Source organism: Cibotium barometz, chromosome 34, assembly GCF_041138505.1.
Source record: "Cibotium barometz isolate CiBa-2024 chromosome 34, ASM4113850v1, whole genome shotgun sequence".
NCBI classification, from domain to species: domain Eukaryota; kingdom Viridiplantae; phylum Streptophyta; class Polypodiopsida; order Cyatheales; family Cibotiaceae; genus Cibotium; species Cibotium barometz.
Genome location: NC_141079.1, coordinates 35,705,828 through 35,729,405, shown reverse-complemented (window position 1 = coordinate 35,729,405; position 23,578 = coordinate 35,705,828). Strand labels below are relative to the sequence as shown.

The 23,578-nt window shown below is 44.0% G+C and overlaps 1 protein-coding gene across 4 annotated transcripts in view; it reads right to left on the bottom strand.

The window, feature by feature from the left end:
- LOC147618970 (AP-4 complex subunit epsilon-like) overlaps nucleotides 1-20,602 on the bottom strand; it is a 57,854-nt gene extending 37,252 nt beyond the window's left edge. The window contains exons 1-10 of one of the 4 annotated variants that reach the window (XM_086774174.1): nucleotides 20,400-20,602; nucleotides 19,304-20,304; nucleotides 18,946-19,131; nucleotides 18,608-18,823; nucleotides 18,415-18,525; nucleotides 10,322-10,519; nucleotides 10,074-10,205; nucleotides 9,787-9,843; nucleotides 9,488-9,604; nucleotides 9,262-9,339 (exon numbers count right to left, since the gene is read on the bottom strand). In XM_086774174.1, the coding sequence (XP_086630300.1) occupies nucleotides 9,262-9,339; nucleotides 9,488-9,604; nucleotides 9,787-9,843; nucleotides 10,074-10,205; nucleotides 10,322-10,519; nucleotides 18,415-18,525; nucleotides 18,608-18,823; nucleotides 18,946-19,131; nucleotides 19,304-19,861 (1,653 nt within the window). In that variant the 5' untranslated portion in view covers nucleotides 19,862-20,304; nucleotides 20,400-20,602. The remainder of the gene's footprint in view (nucleotides 1-9,261; nucleotides 9,340-9,487; nucleotides 9,605-9,786; nucleotides 9,844-10,073; nucleotides 10,206-10,321; nucleotides 10,520-18,414; nucleotides 18,526-18,607; nucleotides 18,824-18,945; nucleotides 19,132-19,303; nucleotides 20,305-20,399) is intronic. The other 3 variants (XM_086774175.1, XM_086774176.1, XM_086774173.1) reach the window with 3 other exon arrangements.
- Nucleotides 20,603-23,578: the final 2,976 nt, after the last annotated feature.

Below are 23,578 nucleotides of genomic sequence, written 5' to 3'. Positions count from 1 at the left end.
GAAGGCGATCCTGTATTGGCCAGTTCCCTTTTTATGCCAATCTGCACAAAATCTGAGAAATACAGTCGAGGAGAATTCACCTCCTTTATCAGCCCTGAGAGTCTTGACCTGAAATCCAGACTCTTTCTCCACCATCACGTGCCAATCCTTGAACCGTGCAAAAGCTTGGTCCTTCTGGGAAAGAAAGTAGACCCACGTGAATCTGGTACAATCATCAAGCAGCAGCATAAAGTAGAGAGATCCTCCCAAAGATGGTGTCTGCTGAGGTCCACACAAGTCAGTGTGAATCAACTCCAATGGTTTCGAAGCCCGCCTGGAAGCCTGCTTCCGAAAGGATTCCCTGTGCTGCTTACCACGTATGCAAGAACTGCAACGCCCTTGCCTACTACCAACATCTGGCAAGCCAACCACCATTTGGTCTCGGAAAGCTCGCCTCAATGCATCCACATTTAAGTGGCCAAAACGAAAGTGCCACAAATCTCCGACCTGAGAACCTGTCAACGAGGAGAGTGCAGAGAGCTTGTAGATACCATTCTCCACACCGCCTTCCCAAACAACCCGGCCAGTCTCACGGTCCCGTACAGCAACTGAATGCTCCTCAAATTCCACCCGAAAGCCAGTCTTGCATACTTCATGCACGACAGAAGATGAAAACCCAGAGCAGGGACATAAAGAACACGGGAAGCATGCTTGCCCCCCTTGCCGTCGGGAATAATCTCCATCCGGCCCTCACTGTGTATCGGAATAGTGGAGTTGTCGCCAATAAAGATGCGACCTGACTACCGTTTCAGATCCAGAAAGAAGTCACGGGATGGAGTCATGTGCCTGGAAGCACCACTGTCAAGAATCCATTCCCGAGTATCCTTCGCGGTGAAGCCAACTGCCTCCTCGCTCGAAGATGATGAAGCGTCAGAGTCCATCATCTCTAAGTGCACAAATGCCTGAGTTTTTGCAGCTGAGGCTGAGGAATCAGCACTCTTCCCTGTCCGCTTAGGACACTTCCTCCAATAGTGGCCTTTCTCGCCACAATCATTGCAGAATCTTTCGACCTTCAGCTTCTCTCGTTCTGAGTCAAGTTTTTTCTCAAAAGACTTCTCCGATGAAGCCTTCCCTTTGCCCTTGTTGTTATTCCGCCCTTTGGACCGTTGGCCAGTTAAGGCCTCTAAACCGCCACTGTGAGGAGGATTCGTGAAACGTTCCTCCTGGTCCAAGACCATTGGTACAAGCTCCTCCCAGGTAATGGTGCTGAGCCTGCCACTCGTAATCAACGAGTAGTAGAAAGCAGAATACTGAGCACGCAAGTGGGACAGCAAAGTGATGGCCATGTCTTCAGATGATATCTCTTTCCCAGCTTGTAGGACTTCCTGCTGAAGGGCCTGCAGCTTGTTAATGTGTTCCCGTATCGTCGAGGACTTTGCAGGGTTCATAACTTGCATCTGCACTTCCAAGGAGATCCGTTTCATGGGTGATACCCTGTTATAAAGAGAAGCCAAGTGCTCCCATATGCCTCTCGCCAACGTCATGTACTTTACATGATTGATCACTTGTCGTGTGCAATTGAGGAAAATAAATGACCGGACCCTGGCGTTGACACGATCCCACGTGTGCCTGTGCCTCTCGGTCCTTCCTCATCGACAGTAACTCCCCTTCCTCTGCTTCCGGCCGTGGAACCCCGATGATGATGAAATCAGCAAGGTCATATGACTCCAGCACAGACTCCATCATGACCTTCCAGATGCCGTAATTGGACCCGTCCAACTGACGGTCCACTGGGAACGTGGGGAGAGTCGGAATCTTCACGTGCTTCTCAGCCATCTCTAGTAAATCTGCCATCGCGGGGAGTACTGAAAGGGTGGGTGGGTGGGAAAAAAAAAATCTCTAAAACCTGCAAGTTGCTGTCCAGCACCTTATCCTGCCTTCCTCTTGCAACCTAGCCACCCACCTTGATGCCACTCATGTGATACCACTCCGACTTGTGCCTATGTGTGTATGCTTGGAAATGCCTTGGTACCTCGTGTACTTGCCTGGAACACATCTACTTTGGTATAGTGTCATGAACGGGGATTGTCCATACCAATGTTGTATTGCATAGCATCTTTATGTGCTTGCCTGCAAATTGAATTTGCATGCTGTTTTCATGCTTGCTGGACCGATGTGAAGTTCCGAGTAAGGGAACGCCCGCCCGTGAACCGTGCGTGTAAAACTGTCCGCTAACATGGTTATGTGGCATATCACAGGTGGTAAGTATTGGTCATAATTGAGTTTTAGGATCTAGCATTAATTTATAAGTGAGTGTGTGTACACACTTTATTAAGTTTTGGGTGACGAAAACTCACTTATAAATTTGGCATAGACATAAGTCTCATGCCAACCAGGCGTCATGTCCACTTTACCACTTGCACTCCGTGTTGGTACTTTGACCACACACCTTGGATGAGAGGTGGGCTCAAGTAACAAGTTAAAACAATCACTCACAGGCATATATAGCCTGGTGTTGCATAAGCATTTCTGCTAGGCATTTCGGCCACCAACTCACACTACCCTCTCAAGTGCGAATGTTCCCTTCTATCTGCTCTCTATTGTTCCACCCATACATGGTAGAAACAATCTTCAAGAGAGCATGTAAGACAAGAGAACACTACACAAGGTATGTTGTGCTTGACACTACCCTCTAAAGTGCCCATGCTCCCTTCCATCTGCTCTCTATTGTTCCACCCACACATGGTAGAAACAATCTTCAAGAGAGTATGTAGGACAAGAGAACACTACACAAGGTATGTTGTGCTCAACACTACCCTCTGAAGTGCCCATGTTCCCTTCCATCTGCTCTCTATTGTTCCACCCACACATGGTAGAAACAATCTTCAAGAGCACGTAGGACAAGAGAACACTACACAGGGTATGTGAACCATGAGTTTCATAAGTCCAATGCATCCCAAATAAAGGGAGCCAAAAAGAATAATCCATAAACCTGAGGATAGATCCAAATCCCTAGAAAAGAAGTCTAGGAATCCATAGACCTATATACCATAACTCTTACCACATACTCCGTACTAACCACACACCTTGGGGTAGAGGTGGACTTTATCCATAAAAGCATCATATCCATGAGATATCCAAAGATTTCTTCTCTATAAACTCGGACAGATTCGTCCATAGAAATTGCTTGCGAAGCCCAATATCTATATAAATCTCGTCCAAGAAAGAAATATCCATAGGTATAATCCATCCCAATAAAGAGAGCCATAAACAATGTTTCCCTGAAACCATCTCAAGGCAAACAACACCACCTTTCTCCTTGCATGGCATATCCTTAAGATATCCAGAGATATATCTCCATATAGCTTGCCTGTAAGCTTGATAATATAATCCACAATATCCATATGGAAAGAGTGCTAAACGTGTGCACATAAAGCCAATCCATACTTCCAAGATAAAATTTTGTGAATTCATAAATCCTTAGGTCAACAAGCTGCTCTTACTTCATAAGCTATGAAGCGGCTGGCCATGCTTAACAGCAATGATGGTAAGTGACTTGAGATCTTTTCTATTCCTTATTGATAGAAGGAAGCCTCCGCTTCCAAGAAAGCCTATGCTCTGATACCAATGTAACTTGCGGCGGGGCCTGGGAGACTAGGACCTTTGACACACTTGTCGATACCATCAAAGCATATTAAAACATTTAAACATGGCACAGCCTTAACACATATCCATCATCACTTTGCATAAAACATAAAAGCTGGACAAAATATCCACAAATGCTGAAAATGGAGCTTGCACATGTGACACCGCATAGAGGCCGGAATGGGCCGACCCCCCTCCCCCCCCCCTTGGAGTATTTTATTACCCAAGGAGAATAATTTCATGTACAAGCTTTGAGGGCCTTACTCTCCCCAAGGGAGATGCCGGATTATCCATATACAAATGCCATAACACAGCCCAACACGAGGCTACCAAGCCGGAACACAGGCTGTAGAAATGCCGTGCCAACAACATAATCCATATACCTCCGTGTGGGTATTGAGTCTTCCCAAAAAACCACGGGTCTTCATGCAATAGAGATGGTACAACAAGTATAACTCTCCATTCAGCCGGTACAACAAGTACAATGGCTGGTACATTCAGTACAGTGGTTGGTACAACAAGTACAATGGCCAGTACAACAAGTACAAATGTTGGTACAAGTATAATGGTTGGTACAACAAGTACAAGGGACTGGTACAACAAGTACAGTGGCTAGAAATCATAATCAAATGATTAAATACCCTTGCCTTCAGTATTTCTTCACGATGGAAGCCTCCAAAACAGTCCCCAACAGCCCGTATTCTTCATGGGCAGCCTTCAAGAGAGAGAGAAAGAGAGTAGCCATCATTAGGGCAACCTGTAACGGTAGTAGAGGCTAGTGTGCAGCAAGAGAGCCTCCATTAATGACGAGAGAGGGCTCCAATTTATAGATTTGGGGCTCCCATGAGTGAAAATGGAAAGAGAAGGCTATGATGACAAGTGGAGAGCCACACAATAGCTGGAGTGACAAGTGTGAGGTCACTTGTCTCACTTTGATCCACTTTCTTGCCACATGTCCCAATCTAAGAGATGGGTTCTCCCATAATCTTTACCTCTAAAAATATCCCAACTAGTAGACATTCTGTCATAGGCACTTTGCCAACTCTTGGTATCTGCTCAATTCCAGATGTAATGATGCGAACAGAATTTCCATCGGAGTCGGGCCAAAAATATCAACTCTCCTAAATTTTAAGAGTGTGGTCATTTGTATTCTAAGATAACCCCCCATTCCCAAAGCTTGTACTTTCCAAATATTTAGACATCCTGGAGTTCACCAGACCCCTTTCATACTGGGAAATATCCAGGCTAGTGACAACCAGTTAGTGCATCGTTATATAAGCCCACAATGGATAGTTAGTCCCCTCAAGCTTGTCTTCGGTAGCAAGCATCCCAAACACTTCATTACCAGCCATACTATCTGCAAGTGTATTCTCTATACCCAACTGAATGCAAGTGATACAAAACCCCCAAAATATTGCAAGTATGTATGCTACAGATCCCAATGTGAAACATTGCAAGTAGCTCTCCAAAGACCTGCAAAAGTATTGAAAGAAGTAGAGATATAGATTACTTTTTGTAATTTCTCCAAGCTTGGCTAACGTATTTCGATGTCGGTACCACCGATGAGTAGCTTGAACACTCCTACACACAACCCCCAATTTTTGGCTTAGTAGACTCGGGAAGGGACGAGGAACACAATGGTGGAAAAAAAAAAGTTTTTTTCAAAATGGGAGCTGCAATGGTGGTGCCACCAGCCAATGGGCTGAACCACCACAAATTTGGCGGCACTAGGCGGAAATACTCAAACCAAAAAATTGGAAAGGGCGATGGTTAATCGGACTGCCAACGAGTTCGTGTGTGTACATGGCTTCCTAGAGCGGGCTATGGAAGATGGCCAGGCTGACTTGTAGAGTGGTGGCTATTTTCCTGCTTCTCCTAGCTCCAATCGAGCTTTGCCTCCTTGCAAATAAAGGCCTATAAGGCCTTTAGGCACCCCAAGGGGTCTTCTCAAGAGACCAAGGTGCGGAGAGGAGGTGGTTGAAGCTGCAAACTGCCACCACACAAAAAGAACGGGCTGCTCCATGTGAGTTGCTACTGCAAATGTGAGTCCCCAGAATCACAGAGCATAAGGCTCAAATACCAAATGTTGGAGGGATGCTACAGCCAAGCGCGCGCGCGCGCGCACACACACTATGTATAGTCATGAGAGTACAAGGAGAGGCACACAAAGCAATGTTGTAGATTACGTGACAAGTGCCAAAAGTACAATATAAGATGAACCCTATAATGAAATAATGGTGGGTTCACACCTAGAGTGGAAAGGGGAAAAACCCCCTCTTATGGAGGGTAAAAAGTGCCCCGGCTACTAGAGTTCACCCATCACTGCCATGACATAGATGTCTACAAAAGGTTAACAATGAGATCTTGCTGAGTGCAGAAGTCCTAAAAGGCATCCAAATATCGCTGAAGCCCCTCGGTTGAATCTAAAAGGAGGACAATGTCATTTGCATAAAGTAGTAGGAAGATTAATATGCTTGCTAGTGTGGGACCAACCCTGCCAAATCTATCAATGAAGCTCATAGCAGCAAAGAAAGGCATTTCTTTCAGAAACATCAGAAACGTTTTTAAAAACAAGAAACGTTTCTTTGATACGAAATGGAGTGTTTTTATGATATCACTAAAAAAAAAGGTTTTTTAAATACTTCTTATCCAAAGGTTGGGCATTGAACTTTTTGTAGGGTCATAATGGAATTTATACGTTTTTGTAAGCCTTCTTCTTCTAAACATCTTTGTAAACCTTCTTCTTCTTCTCTTCCTTGCCTTCTTTTTCTCTTTGCCCCAAAGATTCGAGAGTTTCTCCAAAATTCAGCCCAGTTTTGAAATTTCCCCCAAATTTTAGCCCCCTCTTTGTTTTTTCCCCAAATTTCAGTCCAATTTCATATTCCCCCCCTCTTTGTTTTTTCCCCAAATGTCAGTCCAATTTCAAATTCCCCCCCAAACTTAGCTCAATCTCTGATTTTTCCCCAAAGTTCAACATAATTTCAGATTTCCCCCTAAATTATAGACCAATGCTAGGTTTCCCTCCTAATCTCATCCCAAATTTTTATTTCATCCCAAATTTAAGCCCAAATTCACCTGAAATTTAGCCCAGTTTCAGATTTTCACCCAATTATCTACTCCTCCTTGAAGATGATCAAAACCCTTTAAAAAACAAAATCGGCGCTTCTTATTTCACCCTATTTTTTCGAAACGTTTCATTTGTGTTTCAGACGTTTCCATTTCTAATGTTTCAAACATTTCTGGCTGTTATGATGAAGCTCAAGATCTCATCAATGTAGAGGCCAAAAAGAGTGGGTAATGGTGGGCAGCCCTGTTTGTTACATGCACTGAGGTTGACCATGGTAACACTTAACAAAGCCTTCTTTAAACCTTTACTTTGGTGATATCTTTAGCATGCATTCACTGAGTAGAGAGAGAGAGAGAAGAGGATGTAGAGATATCTTTAGCATGCATTCACTGAGTAGAGAGAGAGAAGAGGATGTAGAGACACAATAGTGGGTCCCAAATACCCACTAAAGGGCCTCCCCTGCAAGCACGAGTATTTGCTTATATTACTTCTTTGGAGAGCTTCTATACAATGCTTGAAAACAAGAGTTATATATATACCTAGATGAATCCAAGAACACACACGCACTCACACACACACACATAAGAGCATATATTCACACAAAGCCCTTCATACTAAGTTTCTGTCAAACCTCCGTAGATGCAGGGCAGACTCAGCCATAATGATGCCTAGCACTAAGGGAAGACTGTACGTCGACTAAGAATCCACCAATCCAAAGGCATTGTAGAAGACTCCGACTCCACTAGGCCACTTATGCAAGTCCAGGATAGCTGTAGGACTGCACATATGCTGGCTGAATGCTGAAGAGGGGCTTCAATGTTGCCTAGAGAGGTTGAAGGCTGAATTCTGATTTGATGCTTGAGCAAGAATACATGTCCCAATATCATCATCCAAGAATACATGTCCCGAGCAAGAGAAGAGAAAGCCTCATATGTGAGGGACTGCAGCAAACAATGCTAAGCAATGAAAATAATGGAGGGTAGACCCCGGCTATGTATATGCCCAAATGAAGGCAGCTGATCACATACATGGGAGACCGTGTGGATATTCTCACATCATACGCAGGCTTGAGAGCCAGCTTCTCCAGCCCAGTTTTTACCATGCACCTGGCAGCCCAGGCCAGATTGACGAGGCTATCCAGCTCTACCCCTCCTCCAGAGGCAGTGCTTCCAGAGACACTTCCAAGAACCTACTACTAAGGGATGGCTCTTTGACACCTGAGTAACCCCAGTGATGATGTATGGGGGTCCCAGCATCAGATCACATACATGGGAGACCCCATGGATATTGTCACATCATACGTATGCTTCACCGGCCCATTGTCACCATGCGCCTGGAAGCCCAGGCCAGATTGACAAGAGGCTATGCAGCTCTAGCCCTCCACGAGCGGCAGTGCTTCCAGACACTTACAAGAACCTAGTACTAAGGGATGGCTCTTCGACACCTGAGTGACCCCAGCAGTGATGTATGGGGTCCACACCCTGGACAGCCATAAGATACCGAGGCTTGCTTGGGAGTCCTCTCAACAACTAGCCGAGCAAGGGCATGATCAAGTATGGTATGCCAGTCACCCATCAGTTCCACACACATGAATTGCTTACCACCTTTCCAATACAGCCTAGATGCTCCATCCCTGTGTCTCACTCATTGGGATACCAATAGGATCATTCAATCTGATCCCCTCAACCTACACACCCACCCACATGGCTCCCACCCCAAGAGCTACCCACGAAGATGCAGTTCTACAGAGATCTGATCACAAGATGGAATCGTCCAGAGACCAAGATACCTGCACACACACATCACATGCCATGCAGATCGCAATTGGGCAGATCTAGGTCTCATCTCACCGCCTTAAGAGTGGAGAAAGAGAAAGCAGAGGGCATTGCCAGTGAGGATCGCAATTGGGCAGATCGGCGTCCAATCTCACCAATTCAGAGTGAAGGTGGCGAAAGCAGAGGGCATTGCCAGTGAGGACATGACTTGTAGACTCTGCTATATGGAAGTCGAGACAGAGAAGCACAACGTTTGTAGATGCCCACCATACTGAGAGATTCAGGGAAAATTCCACTGCCCCTTCCAATTCGGTCAATTGTCCATTTCCCAGACTAGCAAAGCCTGGACTTTACCTGATAGAGCTGACCAACCACAGAGACTCACTCCTCATAGACAGTCCAGCCTCCGGATGCCTCACAGCTGACCATTACTAGCTTCTTCTAGGCACAAGTGGCAGCACCAGTCAACGACCCACAGAGGTACCTGAGTGCAGACCCACCCAAGAGGATCAGTCGCCCTATTGCACCCATCCACAACCCACCTCAACCACCTACAATCACCATGAATCACACTCCAGCTACAGTGCACCTGCATGGGCCCTCGGTCCACGGGAGCCTTCCACATACCAGCTTCAGATCGGGGAGATTCTCCAGCGACACAAGGACACCCCCCCAGTCATGGATTGATTACAGAAGTATTTGGCAGCTAAGTGAGGCCCCCTTCTCCACTTTCCAGCAACAATTGCAAGAAATATGTACTGTCCAAAGTAAACAACAGAAACCAAAAAGGCATACCTCTGGTATAAGCTGCCCCTTCTTGCCAGCAGCTATGTCAAAAGAACAAATCTTGGTGATAGCAGTTATGGCATAACCCTGCAAACGCAAAGAGAATATGTGAATATAAAGGATGCCATTATGCGTGGAATTCACTACAGGATAAAGTGCAGCAATCAACATATTCTACAGTGTCTGTCTAATTAGGGAATCAACAGCTAGTTGAGATACAGCTAAATGCAGATACCTTCACTACATCATCCCCTGGATGTGCTTCTGAAACGTCACAAAGTCTCCCAATTATATAAGCAGCCGAATGAGTCCCATCTGCTGTCCCATACTCTCCCAGCACCCAGCATATAACCTACACATGCATGAAATATACAATTATGAAAGGCAATAATGGTTCCAGAACTTCCAATGGAACACACTCCAATAATTGTATGAAACTGAGAAAATGCCCATAAAATCCGCTTGAGCACAGCCAACAATTGACAGACCCAAACTAACAAAGCAGTGTAAGTCAGTTTGAAACGAGAATGTTGCCTGTAAGAGAATTGATGGTAGCTTTGGCTCCCCAAGAATTAGAAGATAGGACTCCACCTTCAATGCAGCCACAAGCATTAGTTCAACATAAGCATTACCTTGCAAAACAATTAACAATGCATTAAAGATAGAAAATTCCCCATGGCATCCTTCCCAAGCCACATGGAACCTCCCTGCTTAAACACCTCAAATTAACAATGGTGACTGAAACAACTCCATGACTATCTAGCTTGATAGAAAGTTTGAGCTAACCACAAACCAGAACGTGGAAGAATGGTGATACATACTGCAGAAGATCGAAGTTGGCTATCAGCATCTTCATCCTCTTCTCCTGCACCCTCTGCTATAAGCCGCATTAGATCATGAGCTACTTTTGCAGGCACAAGATCACCTGCATGCTCAAAGACTTGATTCATTGTCTGTCCAACACAATCAAAGACACCCTGTCAGGTCAATAATGCTTCCCAAGGAATTTGGAAACCAAAAATTCACCAATGAGAATGGCCTATATGAACCAGTTTTAAGATGCAGGCACCTGGATAAACCATTGATTGCTGGGTGCAAAGCGCTCAGCCAACTCTATGCAGCGAGAAGCTATTTCCGTTTTGTTGTGTGAATCAGTTAAGTTCTTCATGTAGCTGATCATGCGGTCCACAATGACCTCCACATTTGATGATCTTGTCATCTTGTACAAGAGTTCCAATGTTTTTCGCTTCAGCGTATCATCTGGATCCTGCCAGTAATAATAACCAACATAAATAACGTCTTCAGAAAGATTCAGAAGGCCAAACGGGCAAAGCTTTATGATTGTACAAGAAGATGTAGGCACTCTTTTCAAACAGTCCAGAAGCATCACGAACATCAACCTAATCCTATGAAGGCTTCTTACAAATCTTACAAATTAGTAGTGCTATGTGTGAACATGGGCTTACCAGGGGCACTTTTTCCCATTGGATTTTTCCCCTTGGACATCTAAGGTGAAAGGCTCTTCCAGTATGCCTGCAGCAAACACTGAGGATTCAGCTAGGAGCACTTGTCTCTCAATGTGAATGAGATACAAGTCATTTGGTACTTTGACAGTGGGGCTTCTAGACACATTACATCAAAGAAGGATTGTTCATGTCATTGAGGGCTGCCCCAGAAGGAAAGATCACATGTGCAGCCTGGAATCAAGAAGAGTTTGCAACTTTGCTGTCCGTCTCCTCTTTTGCTCAAAGAGGTTATGCTATGAACTTTGAGGATGACAAGACGCACAGTGAGGGATAGAGAGAAAGACTATGCTATAGGCTGAGTTATGGCATGCGAGGTTTGGGAATGTAAATTATGGGAGTTTGATGTTGCTCCAGAGGCATAAAATGGTGCAAATGTTACACGCGGAAGCTCTGGGAGTCTTCTTTCAGCCCTAAACACCATCTAGGAACATGTTGATGCAAAACGCATGCAGAAGTCTTGCATGGCAAAAGTATAAGTGGTGGCCAAGCATGCATCCTATCCATTCTTCTCACATGTGTCCAAATGATAGCCTTGGTACAATGTGCCAGAAGTGACACACACAGAGAGAGAGAGAGAGAGAGAGAGAGAGAGCTGAGAATTCAGTATATCATATAGTACAAAAAGGTACAATGTTCTTGCAGCCTTTGGCTGCCGTGGAAAAAAAGACAGGGGGTTGGTCGGCCAGTCCACAAGGGGTTTTTAGCCCTATAAAAGGGCACTTTAGTCTTTAGTTCATTGTTTAGATCATTCAACTCTTTATAAGTTGGGTCTTAGACCTAGGCATAGATTAGGTTTACACCTTTTCATGGAAGAGGTTCTCCTACCCAAAACAAGTAGCACAAGCTCCTAATCTAATTCTATCTAGTTCTTTATTTTGTTGCCTCTTCAGGATTAGATATTGGTTAAGCCTGCACGTCTTGCACATAGCATCCCCCTCTGCTAAACTTGATGACGGGATTCCAATCTGTGTTCTTGGATGACTATCATCATCCCATTGTCTATTCACAGAGCCCCCCTGTCATCCTTCCCTTCCTGGCAACCTTCGCACTGAAAACCCGGCCCGATCTCCAAAACCACTCTTACTCTGATGAAGATCTATGCATCTGTTCCATCTAGTCCCCATTCTGTTCCTGCCCCGTCCCTGAACACTATCTTTGGTCTTCTTTCTTGAGAAATGAGTCTGGCACTCTCACTCCACCCCTTGGAGGATCATCCTCCCCTGGAACCGTTGCCTGAAAGCCTTTCCTGGTGTGTCCCAAGTGGCACCCGACTCATAAGACTGCCATCCCCTTAGGCTTTGTGGAACACCACCAACCAACCTCCTGGGAATTCTTCTTATGTCTTGTGTTCCTTGCCTTGGCCCTCATACCTGTGCACTTTCCTGTACCTTGGACCTGCGCACATTCATCTCGAACTAAATCAGTGGTTAGCATTGCTGAGACAAAGTTGCCTGATTCCCACACCACCACAAGATCAAGACACAGGCGATGGTTTCATCCATGTGCGATGCAATAAGGGTGGGTGGGACATGGGCTGCAACAATATCTCAGAACCAGCCTGAAGCTATGATACCAATGTAACATGCGGAAGCTCTCGGAGTCTTCTTTCAGCCCTAAACACCATTTGGGAACATGTTGATGCAAAACGCATGTAGAAGAGAGAGAAGAGAGAGAGAGAGAGCTGAGAATTCAGTGTATCATATAGTACAAAAAGATACAATGTTCTTGCAGCCCTTGGCTGCCTTCCATGAAAAGGTGTAAACCTAATCTATGCCTAAGTCTAAGAACCAACTCATAAAGAGTTGAATGATCTAAACAATGAGCCAAAGTGCCCTTTTATAGGGCTGAAAACCCCTTGTGGACTAGCCGACCTGCTGTCGGCTAGCTCCAGGACAAATAATCCTTTTTTAATTGCAACCGGCAGGAGCAACTCTTTCACACCTAGCCAATAGCCTCCTGTCCTTTTTTCCACAAGGTTCTCCCGCCCAAAACCAGTAGCACAAGCTCTTAATCTAATTCTATCTGGTTCTTTATCTTGTTGCCTCTTCAAGATTAGATCTGGGTTAAGCCTCCACATGTCTTGCACATGACAGCAAAGTATGCCACATGTTGAGCTGCCACCTAAACATGTATGTGAAGGGTGCATTTTGGGCAAGATGCACAGAAATGCCTTCCCCAAGGATGGATCTGTAGGCTGTCCGGAAATTACAACTCATACATAGTGATGTATGTGGTCCCATGGGGACACCATCATTTGCGAAGCATCTATACTTTGTAACATTCATTGATGACTATTCCAAATTTGCTTGGGTTTACCCTTAGAGGGCAAAGTCTGAAATCTTCATGTGTTTTCAACATTTTGTTGCTAAAGCTGAAATTGAGATAGGTTGCAAAGTACAAACCCTCCACTCAAATCGAGGGGGGGAATACATGTCAGATAGAAAGTATCTTGGGCCTCTTTGTGACAAATTTGACAATGAAGCGAGTTGTATTCAATATGTTCTGCACCCACCCAAGCTTGCCCATATCCTCCATCATAAGATCCAGACTATGACTAGCACATGGTGTCCAAACAATGCGTGGGAACTCGTCCTCAAGCATGTGGCCCATACTGACACAATTTAAACCATTGTCAGTCAGCACCTACACAATGTTTTCCCGCCCAACTTCCAACACAACCTCGCGCAAATGGCGCCAAATAAACTCTCCTATCGCCACTGTACCTACCTGGGATGCATCAATGGCACGCAAGAACATTGTGCCCTTGCAAGAGGACACGAAGATGTTGTACACACTCCTCTTGCGTACATCGGACCACCCATCACAAAGCAATGAACAACCATACTTCTCCCATGTCTTCCTCAATGGCTGAATTTCATGATGCACTTGTGCACTCTCTACAGAGCTTTTTTGTGCCCATAGTGTCTCCCCTCCCACTCGTATCCAATTCGGCTGATTGCCCCCCGCATGGCACATTTCCAACAATGAGTGCGTAGTATGTTGAAAGACAAGGCACACTGTATGAAAAGCTTAGTCAGCTCCCGAGTTGCCTCTTTCACGGCCTATTTTTGAATACCAGCTTTGATACTACCACTCTTGAGAGACCCCACAATCAGCAATTTAGAACGAGCCGCTACTGGCATAGAGCTCGAACATTCATGTACACCACCTACATGTGAGTCTTGGCTCTCGACCACCTATGTTTTGCCCCTCTTTGTCACCACCTCAGAATTCTCTTCTTCCTTGACACCGGTAGTCAATACCCCTTCTTGCATTTTCTTCCAAGCTTGTAAACCGTCATGCACAGCCTTTGGCACCTTGGAACAAGCAGAAATCCCCTCCCCCTTCAAGCCAAACAAATGGGCTTTGATGCGAGTTACACTCCTGCCAGCCACTAACAAACAGAAATTGCATCTCCATTTTTCAGCCCCGAACCCACCATATCTTCCAAGAGAAGTGACGTGTGCCCACACAACATCATGAGTTAGACCCATCTCTGGCAAAAAGAAAAAAAAAAGAGCTCCCTATTGAAAACCCCCAATCTCAAGAAGCTTCACAAATTGGCCAAAAAACATTTAAATGATTAACTGCTTAGCAACAAGAAATGCCCCGCACAATAGAAATCCCCCCCCGGAAGGATGTGTGTGCAAGAAACACGTATGCAGGAAACGCGTGTGTGCGTAGGGGTCGACGGTCGTGAGCAGCGAACGCAAAAAAAGATCCAAAAATTCCAGCCGCACATTTTCTACACGTTCAAAATCCCCAAAATTTTAAGCAAAAAAAAAAAACAACAGATAAAAAACTCGTTTCAAAAAATCCGAAACGTTCCGTACCTTCAGTGAGGTATGAAACATGTTTTTTTGCTACTATGCCCGTGGTGTGCTCGACATCAGAGATCTCGTGCCTTGACATCAACATCGACATCGACTTGGATATCCTACATCGACATATCTGTTTGTTTTGTATTCATTGATTGTATTGATCTTGGCCAGTGTGCCCGTGGATTGTTCCTAAATAAATTCCTAAAAGAGAGCGGGGCCTGTTCCCCGCTCAGCGTGGTGTATTGTGCAAGATCCCTATTCCCTTCTCTCCCCCCTCTTTCTATATCTTTATCTCTTGGACACATGGTTGAGTAACGAGTTTGTCATTGGACGCCCCGTTGGGCTTCCAGAAGCTGTTCAGGAAGAGCGGACAGCCATGCAAGAAGCTAGAACAATGCCTCGTTGGCTAGTTCGTACTTTGCAAGAGAGCAAAATTTCAACTTCTCGACCTTAGAGGACACGGGCTAAAAGTGCTCAAGAACAGGCAAATGTATTATGCATGAGTACTATTTGTGAGTTAGATGAGCCATATTCATTTGAAGAAGCTCAAGAGAATGAGCATTGGATGGAAGCCATGCAATCAGAGATGGATGCTATCCATAAGAACAATACTTAGGACTTGGTTGACTTGCCTCCAGGCAAGAAACCCATTGGCACAATATGGGTGTACAAAGTCAAACGAAAATCTGATGGTACTATTGACAGGTAAAAGACCCGTCTTGTGGCCAAAGGTTATGCCCAACAAAAAGGCATAGACTATGATGAGACTCTTGATGCATGGTCAAGAAGGCAAAGTGTGCAAGCTCAGCAAAATATGGTCTAAAACAAGCTCCAAGAGCTTGGTATGAGAAAATTCATGCATACTTGACCAGCTAGGGATTTAACAATAGTCCAACTGAAAGCACCCTCTATGTCAGAGGATCATGGTATTTTGATTATGCTCATACTCTACGTGGATGACACGCTTTTGACTGGGAATAATGAGGATGCAATTTCCGCTTTCAAAGCTACATTAAAGACCTCATTTGAAATGTCAAATTTGGGTCCTGCATAAGTTTGTCTTCCAAGATTGTAAGCCTATTTCTACACCTGTTCAAATCGAGCATATATGATATAGAAGAGCCTTATGACATGAACCTGTATAGCCAGGCAGTGGACTGCCTCATATACTTGTGCAATACACGCCCAGATATTCAGTTTGGTGTGTCCCAGTCAAGAAAATTCATGCACAACCCAGGAACAAAGTCACAAAGCCTTGGCAAGCTGTGAAACGCATTTTTCACTATCTTCAAGGAACCCTGGATCTTGGATTGTTCTATCCTAGGGGGCCAGTTTACAACTCCATGCATACATTGATTCAGACTGGGCTGGTGATTATGACACTCAGCAATCTACTAATGGGAATTGTATTTTTATGGATAGTTCGTGCATATCATGGTTAAGTAAATAGCAACCCGTTGCTGCCACATCTACTTGTGAAGCTGAGTATACAGGGCAGCCTTCGCTACTACGGTAGATTGTGTATGGCTAAGAAGATTGCTTGCAGATCTTCGTGAGTGTCAGCAGACACCCACCACCATACTCACTGACAATTAGAGTGCTATGGGGAATCCAGTTTTCCATGCGTGTACCAAGCACATAGAGATACATTATCACTATGTCATAGAGAGGCTTCATGCATGGGAGATCACTTCGACCTATTGCCCTACACAAGACAATGCTGCAAATCTGTTTACTGAGGCGTTACCTCAAGAGAAGTTTGAAGCTTTTCGCAAAGCTTTAGGCTTACTCTTCTACAGGGAATGATTTGCTACCTTGTACAAGTTCACAACATCACTAGAAGGGGGATTTGAAGACGTCTTACAGATCTTAAAGATTAGTAGTGCTATGTATGAGCATGGGCTTACCAGGGACACTTTTTCCCATTGGGTTTTTCCCCTGGACGTCTAGTGTGAAAGGACACTACACTTTATATCTTGTATATATACCTAGATGAATCCAAGAACATGCCCAAATTCACCTTTTAGGAACGTGCATGTTATATACTCATGATAGTCAACCCACAAGACTATATAACTATCAACTCCACTAGACGTCCAAAGGACACTACACTTTATATCTTGTATATATACCTAGATAAATCCAGGAACATGCCCAAATTCACCTTTTAGGAACGTGCATGTTATATACTCATGATAGTCAACCCACAAGACTATATAACTATCAACTCCATTATGCATAGTATGGACTAGATACTAAAACATCCCCACTAACGTCATCAGTGCCCAATAGTGGGTGTAGAACTCTATATCAAGATATGCTCTCACACACGCACTCCACACACACACACACACACACATAAGAGCATATATTCACACAAAGCCCTTCGTACTGAGTTTCTGTCAAACCTCCAAAGATACAAGACATACTCGGCCATAATGAAGTCTAGCACTAAGGGAAGTAGCAAATAGAAAGAATTAGTACAGCAATCACTTAATATACGTGTAAGTACTTCTCCCACTCCTACCTCCAATCGTGTTGCTTCCTGTGATTGTGTGTGTGCTTCATTGTTATCCATATCCTAACTCTAGCATCCAAGAATCTTCCAGATTAGTAGTGCTATGTGTGAACATGGGCTTACCAGGGGCACTTTTTCTCATTGGGTTTTTCCTCCCCCTCTCCGTTCTTTTCTTATCAGCATACTGCTTTTGTCTATCCTGGGCAACCTTAATATCTTTGTGGATTGAATGCATTTGCTACTCCATATCATCTAGCATCTGTCTGGACATCTCGACCCTGATCAATGGGTCGGCCCAAGCTAATGGTGTGAGGTAATCTTGTCCATATAGAGCTTTGAAAACTCATCCCGATACTTCAGTGATAAGAGGCATTATAAGCAAACTCAACTAGATGTAAGCAGTAGCAGGGTTTCTTAGTAGTGCACCCCCTAAGTCCGCATCTACCCCTCATGGTGGTAAATGACTGGTAATCCAATTGTGCTAGAATTAACCTACTTCTTACAAGTAGGTTATATGTGACTGCCCCCCTAGAATGGAAGAGAGCATCATCCTTGATTGTGGTCAATAATCCATTAGGGAAAGTAAACTGCTACACTATACTCGAGCTTTCCTAAAGGATGGTTACCGTACCCTTGGTGGTGGGCGAAGACACCCTAAACCTTTCAATATCATTAGTGTGAAAGGGCACTACACTTTATATCTTGTACTTGTACTTCATTTTCTCATCACATAATACACATGCAAGTACTTCTCCCACTCCTGCCTCCAGTCGTGTTGCTTCTTGTGAGTGTGAGTGTGTGTGTGCTTCATTGCTATCCAGACCCTAACTCTAGCATCCAAGAGGGCCAACATCCTAGACTTACCTTTGGTGCAAAATGAGAAGATACAAATATCAGACCTCTGATAACACGAAAAGCGTAAACTATGTGCTATCATGTCCCTGGGTTTCAGTATAAATATATGTCCACAATACTAAGCAACAATTCAGATGTATCAACACGCAAAGGCCCAAAAATTTGAGTGCCAACACTCCTTTGTGGTGCTAACTAGCAGTCAACCGTGTTACCTAGCAGGCCGACCAGCCCAACCAGCAATTAGGGGCCTACATAAAAGCCATTTCTCCTTTTATTCCAGCATTTAGCATCCACTCTTCATCTCAGTTTAAGGGTGCACACACACAAGGGTCAACTAGCCAGAATGGGTTCATTCAGAACTTAGAAGCTACCAGCCTTTGTGCAAAAGCAAGAGAAAATTTTAGGTTTGATATAATGACCCATTTGATAAGTATAAATGTACCTCTAGGCAGTCAATCACAGCTAGTTGGTGCTCCTCAGCAAAGTCTGGATTGATTTTTATGATCCGACCAAGTGCATCGATGCCCATGTACTTCAAGTTGTGACTTTCATTCTGCAATCACCAGACACCACACTTTATCAGCACAAATACACCCACAGAAATGATTTGTTTGTCATTGTAAAGAGCAACATGCCTTCAAAAATCTGGATGTCTGCTCTGCCGCAGACTCCAAAAGCTTTGTATTGGGATGAATGGATGTGATTGTAGAGATGCATTCATAAATTAATGCATTTCCGATATTGCCACTGGGCTCTGCTTTCCTCAGAACATCACCCAGAACACTGTACATGTTCTCACTTGCCTTCTTATCCCCTGTGCCAAGTACAGCCAGAACTTTCAGCAATTTTATCTGCAACAGAAACACCACAAAATGTTCAGAATATTTGGATCTTGTGTGTCCATGACTTGCAAAAGAGCATGCTAGCATTTTCTTAGCAAAGCACCCTTCCTAAAAGAAACATAAAAGCATACCTGTACAAAAGGAGCTGGAGCACTGTGGTAGTTGTAGGGTTTTGGTAGCCTGTGTTCCACCACTTGCTTTAAGATGCTGACAAAGCTGGATGTCAGATTCCTATACGAATGCACATCCCCTGAGATGAGATCAAAGAGTGCACACAAAGATGCACTCATCACACTCGGATCATTATCGCACAGAATCTGTCATCACAATTCATATACAAAGCTGTGAGTTGAACCATTCCAGGTGGAAAAATATACATATTGAAACAGAAGCCCAGCAATCCTCATAACGCTCTCCACAGCCAACTACTTTAGCACATAATATACATGCAAATCTTGATTCCAAATGAAACAATTGCAGGAAGAGCACCTTTCTGAACTTAGGCACCAGATGCGAGACTGTCGATGGAGACCTTTGATGAAACCTATGCAAAGCCATGACTGCCTTCTTCCGCACAAGCTCTTTCTGATGCCCTAGCAGTTCCACCACCTGTGGCAGGACTGCAGGAATGGTCTCTTCATTGATAAGCCTGCAAACTGCAGTGAGGGCGGCACAGCACACTAGATAGTTATCAGACCGCAGATCCTTCTGTATGGTATTGATGATAAGGATGATCAAATCGTGATCCTCATTAAGGAATAATGTAACTGCAAGGTATCCGGATTTTTTCAATAATAGATTGTCATCGTGTGTCATCTTTACAGCTTGTATATATCCAAAGGAAGCATCATGGCCAAGCATCTCCACATAGACGAGCCGGATAATGTATTCCTTCATCCTCTTGCGGGGCACATCTGGCTCTGCTATTTTCTTCTTCAAGGTCTCAATTTCCTCAGTCACTATCCTCTCCTCCTCTGCTTTTGATTTGGCCTCCCCAATCGCCTTGACAAGTTCAAGAAACTCCTTTGATGACCCTTGGGAGCCCATTGCGAGCTCCCTACCGATATTCTTTAACTGCTCCAGCTTGAATGAGTCACTAAAGAATTAAGATGAAAAAAGCCTTCAAAGGATCACACAAAAACCTTGAGATGTGTGATGGATATCATGTCCATGCGGGAAGGAGGGTGCGCATACAGACACCTGCATTAGCATGTCCGTATGAGACCGTTAACCATCCAAACCCTAGTTGAGCCCATTCTGTTGGGATCTGCGTGGCGATCGTGCAAAAATAGTGTCCTGTGTGCGTGATTGCAGAAGGATAGACGTTTCGAGAGAATCCTTGTACGCACGGCAAATTCCGGGATCCGAGAGCTTAACCCTCTGAAAACAGAGCCAAAACCCTAATTTCAGTGTCACGTGCACCCTAATCCTCCGATTCTGGTACGATCTGCAGGGGGAAACTCTCATAGCTGAAACGGCAAACAAACCCCCTTCTCCCACTTCCAATTAGTGGAGACATTACACGAACAGATAGACAGCAGAGAGATGCATACGAACAGATAGACAGCAGAGAGATGCATCGTACCTGTGCAGTGTGTGCAGAAGACAGTTCTGGTAACCCTAATTCAGCCCTACAAGCCTTGCAGAGGTCCCTCCAATCTGCCCAAGGAGATGAGGATTTCGTGCATTGGCGAGAACGAAGACGATGATGTGCGCACAAAGCCTTTGTTTCTCTTGCGCGATGGCGTAGAACGAAGTGACTGAATGAAACGAGAGGTTCCGGAATCCAGAGCTCGTGCTTTAGACCGGCTTTTATATGCCCTTGTGAGTTGTCTCCTGAGCAATTAAAATTTAAATCAATCAAACCTATTAAACTTCAAATTATTTCTTTGCTCCAATTTATCTTTGTGGTGAGTGTGTGAGATGAAATGCTAACATTTGTGGTATGATCTCTCTCTCTCTCTCTCTCTCATGTATGATCACAAGGTAAGCTATATGTGCCACATGAGATCATGCTAGTAGAGTTTGGAGCCACCCCTTTGGTCATAGATGCCTTCTTTTAGACCATTCCCTATATTCATCATGTATACAAAATAGTGAGCATACACAGAGAGCTGGACTCCACTAAACACCTCCCAAACCTCCCTTATAGATTTCTTTAATGTTGCCTATCATTAGCTACAATGGGATCTAGGGTCTACTATCCATCCTTAGCACAGTCAGAGAGAGTTTGTTGGATACACAGCTGGGACATTAAAGAGCCCGTGGCACCTCATACTCGTGGAGTTCTTCCACCTCCTATGCTTTAGACATCATATCTTACTTGTTTAGTTCTAACGTTATAAAAAATGATAGTGTTAGAAATCAATGGTCAACCATTATTATGTCACACTAGGGCTACAAGTGTTGGAGTGGAGACAAAGGTAGCAACACGCCAAGTAGGAGTGTATTAAAGATATCCTCTAATCATGTATTTTTCTATTTTTTACATAAAAGCATGGGCTGAACTGAGTTCTCAACAAAGACAACATCTCTGCCCACCAAAATCTGCTTTGTGGCCACGTGATAGAGTCTATACCCTTTGCTTTCTGAGCTGAGTCCCATAAAAATATGTTTTACTACCTTATAATCCAATTTATTACATTATAGCTCAGGCACAAGAGCATAAGCAAGACAACCAAAAACATGGCCACAAAGTGCCTCCTACCATTCCAAGCTTCATAAGGGGGGTGTAATGATGGGGAAAAGAAAGAGAGAAAGATTGCACTCATAATAGAGTACCACATGCACTCATAATAGAGTACCACGTGCACTCAAGGGAGTACCACCATAGCCATAGAAACATGGAGCTCCAAGAAGTATGATGTCATTGATAAAAGTATGTTATGCCCCTAGTTACAATATTCACTTATATACTTGCCCACCATTTCACACGCATTAATGTTGGGCTCTCTTTGAGTCTAATTCCAAGCCCCCTTCATTACAAACCATCCCCACCCAAAGGTTTCATCCTTGAAACCATGTATGAAGTAATGTATGGGCTATTGGAAATCTTCTTGACTTCCCTCATGAATGCGGAAGTACATTTGTTGCATCTCCAAAAAAGTGCCTCACACAAAAGAACTCCACATAGAGCTGTCCACTTATTTGATGTACATATGGACTGCTCTCTATGATATCCATAAGCCCACAGAGTCTTGTTGAGCATTGATTGATGAGTGGTGAAGTACACCAATGACCATGGCTGTCCAAACAGTAAATTTACAACAATGGCATCCTTCATATCATCATCCCATTCCATGCATATAGCTGTCCAAAGACACCATACAGCTGTCCAAAGACACCATACATTCCATGCATGTAGTTGTCCAAAGACACCATACAGCTGTACTTATTTCATGAAGACTCAAGCATAAGATAATAGGTGACCCACACCAAGTCCCCATCAATAAGGTTGACTTCCAAAAATGCCCGATTCAAAAGGAAGCCCATCCACTTCAAATAGCAATACATAGTATCCACCCGAGTCATATGGAAATCCATCCGCTTCAATTGGCAATGCATAGTATCCACCCAGGTCACATGGAAATCCATCTGCTTCAAGTGGCAATGCATGTTGTCCCCACGACCCGGATCGTATGGAAATGAATCTGCATCAAGCATCTTTTCATATATACCAGGATCAAATGGGTATGAAACATCATGGTTGGAAGTGTCATCTCACCAACCAATGATCCAAATTCAAAGTCCACCCATGAATCACTTCCATAAACCAAAGCATCATCATCATCATTACCCAAAGCATTTTTCTCATAAATGTCATCACATAAGGATCACAATTAACCACATTATTACTTTCATTCACACCATCATTTTGTGAATCCACATCTTCATGGTCGGCAACCACAAATCCCTCATGCAATGCAACACCATGAAGATCTTCGTAAGAGTTGTCTCCCTCATCAAGAAGAGTCTCATTGCATTCATCTTTATCCATACAATTCTCCCCAAGAAGAGAACCATGCATTTGCTCTTCATCTTTCCCATCAACACTTGCATCTTCATGGCTGTCCATTGGTTCATTTTCAGCCATCCATATATGCATTGAAGCCACTTGACATAAATCATTAACATCACCTTCATCACCCATAGCAATGGCTTCCAATAAGAGATGTGGATTGAAGTGAACTCCTACTAGAAATCCCACATATAGACGGGGTAGTCTTGTAGAAGATCTCATTAAGAGCAATGTCATTTTCAATATCCATGATGCATTGGACCACTTGCATGAACTCCTTGCCTAATTTTTGCACAAATCCACCTATGATCTCCTTCTCCTCAATGTTAGACACAAAGAAGGAAAGGTATCAATATTCCTCGGCATACTTAGGCAATGAATCCACATGTGATAAATGGCATGCATTTTTCCCTAAAGCTCCATTGCTCTTGAGTATCCACAAAGTTTTGTACCACTTTATAGGCTAAATTTTCCCAATCCCATTTGTACTCGTGCGTTACTTTTGCAGCGACCGTTGTCTAGGTTTCCCTCCAAATTTGCATGTCACTTGCTTCACTTTATCTTCCTCATTGCATGGAAATGCACAAAAGTAGGCATCCCAATTGCGAATCCATTCCTTGAGCTGTATACAAGTGACTCCTTCCCCATCAAAAAGAGAGCAAGCTTCTACAAATGATTCACCATGCTTGAACCATAAACTTCCAATAGGAGTAGAAATCATACAATCCACAAATTCATCCTTTGTT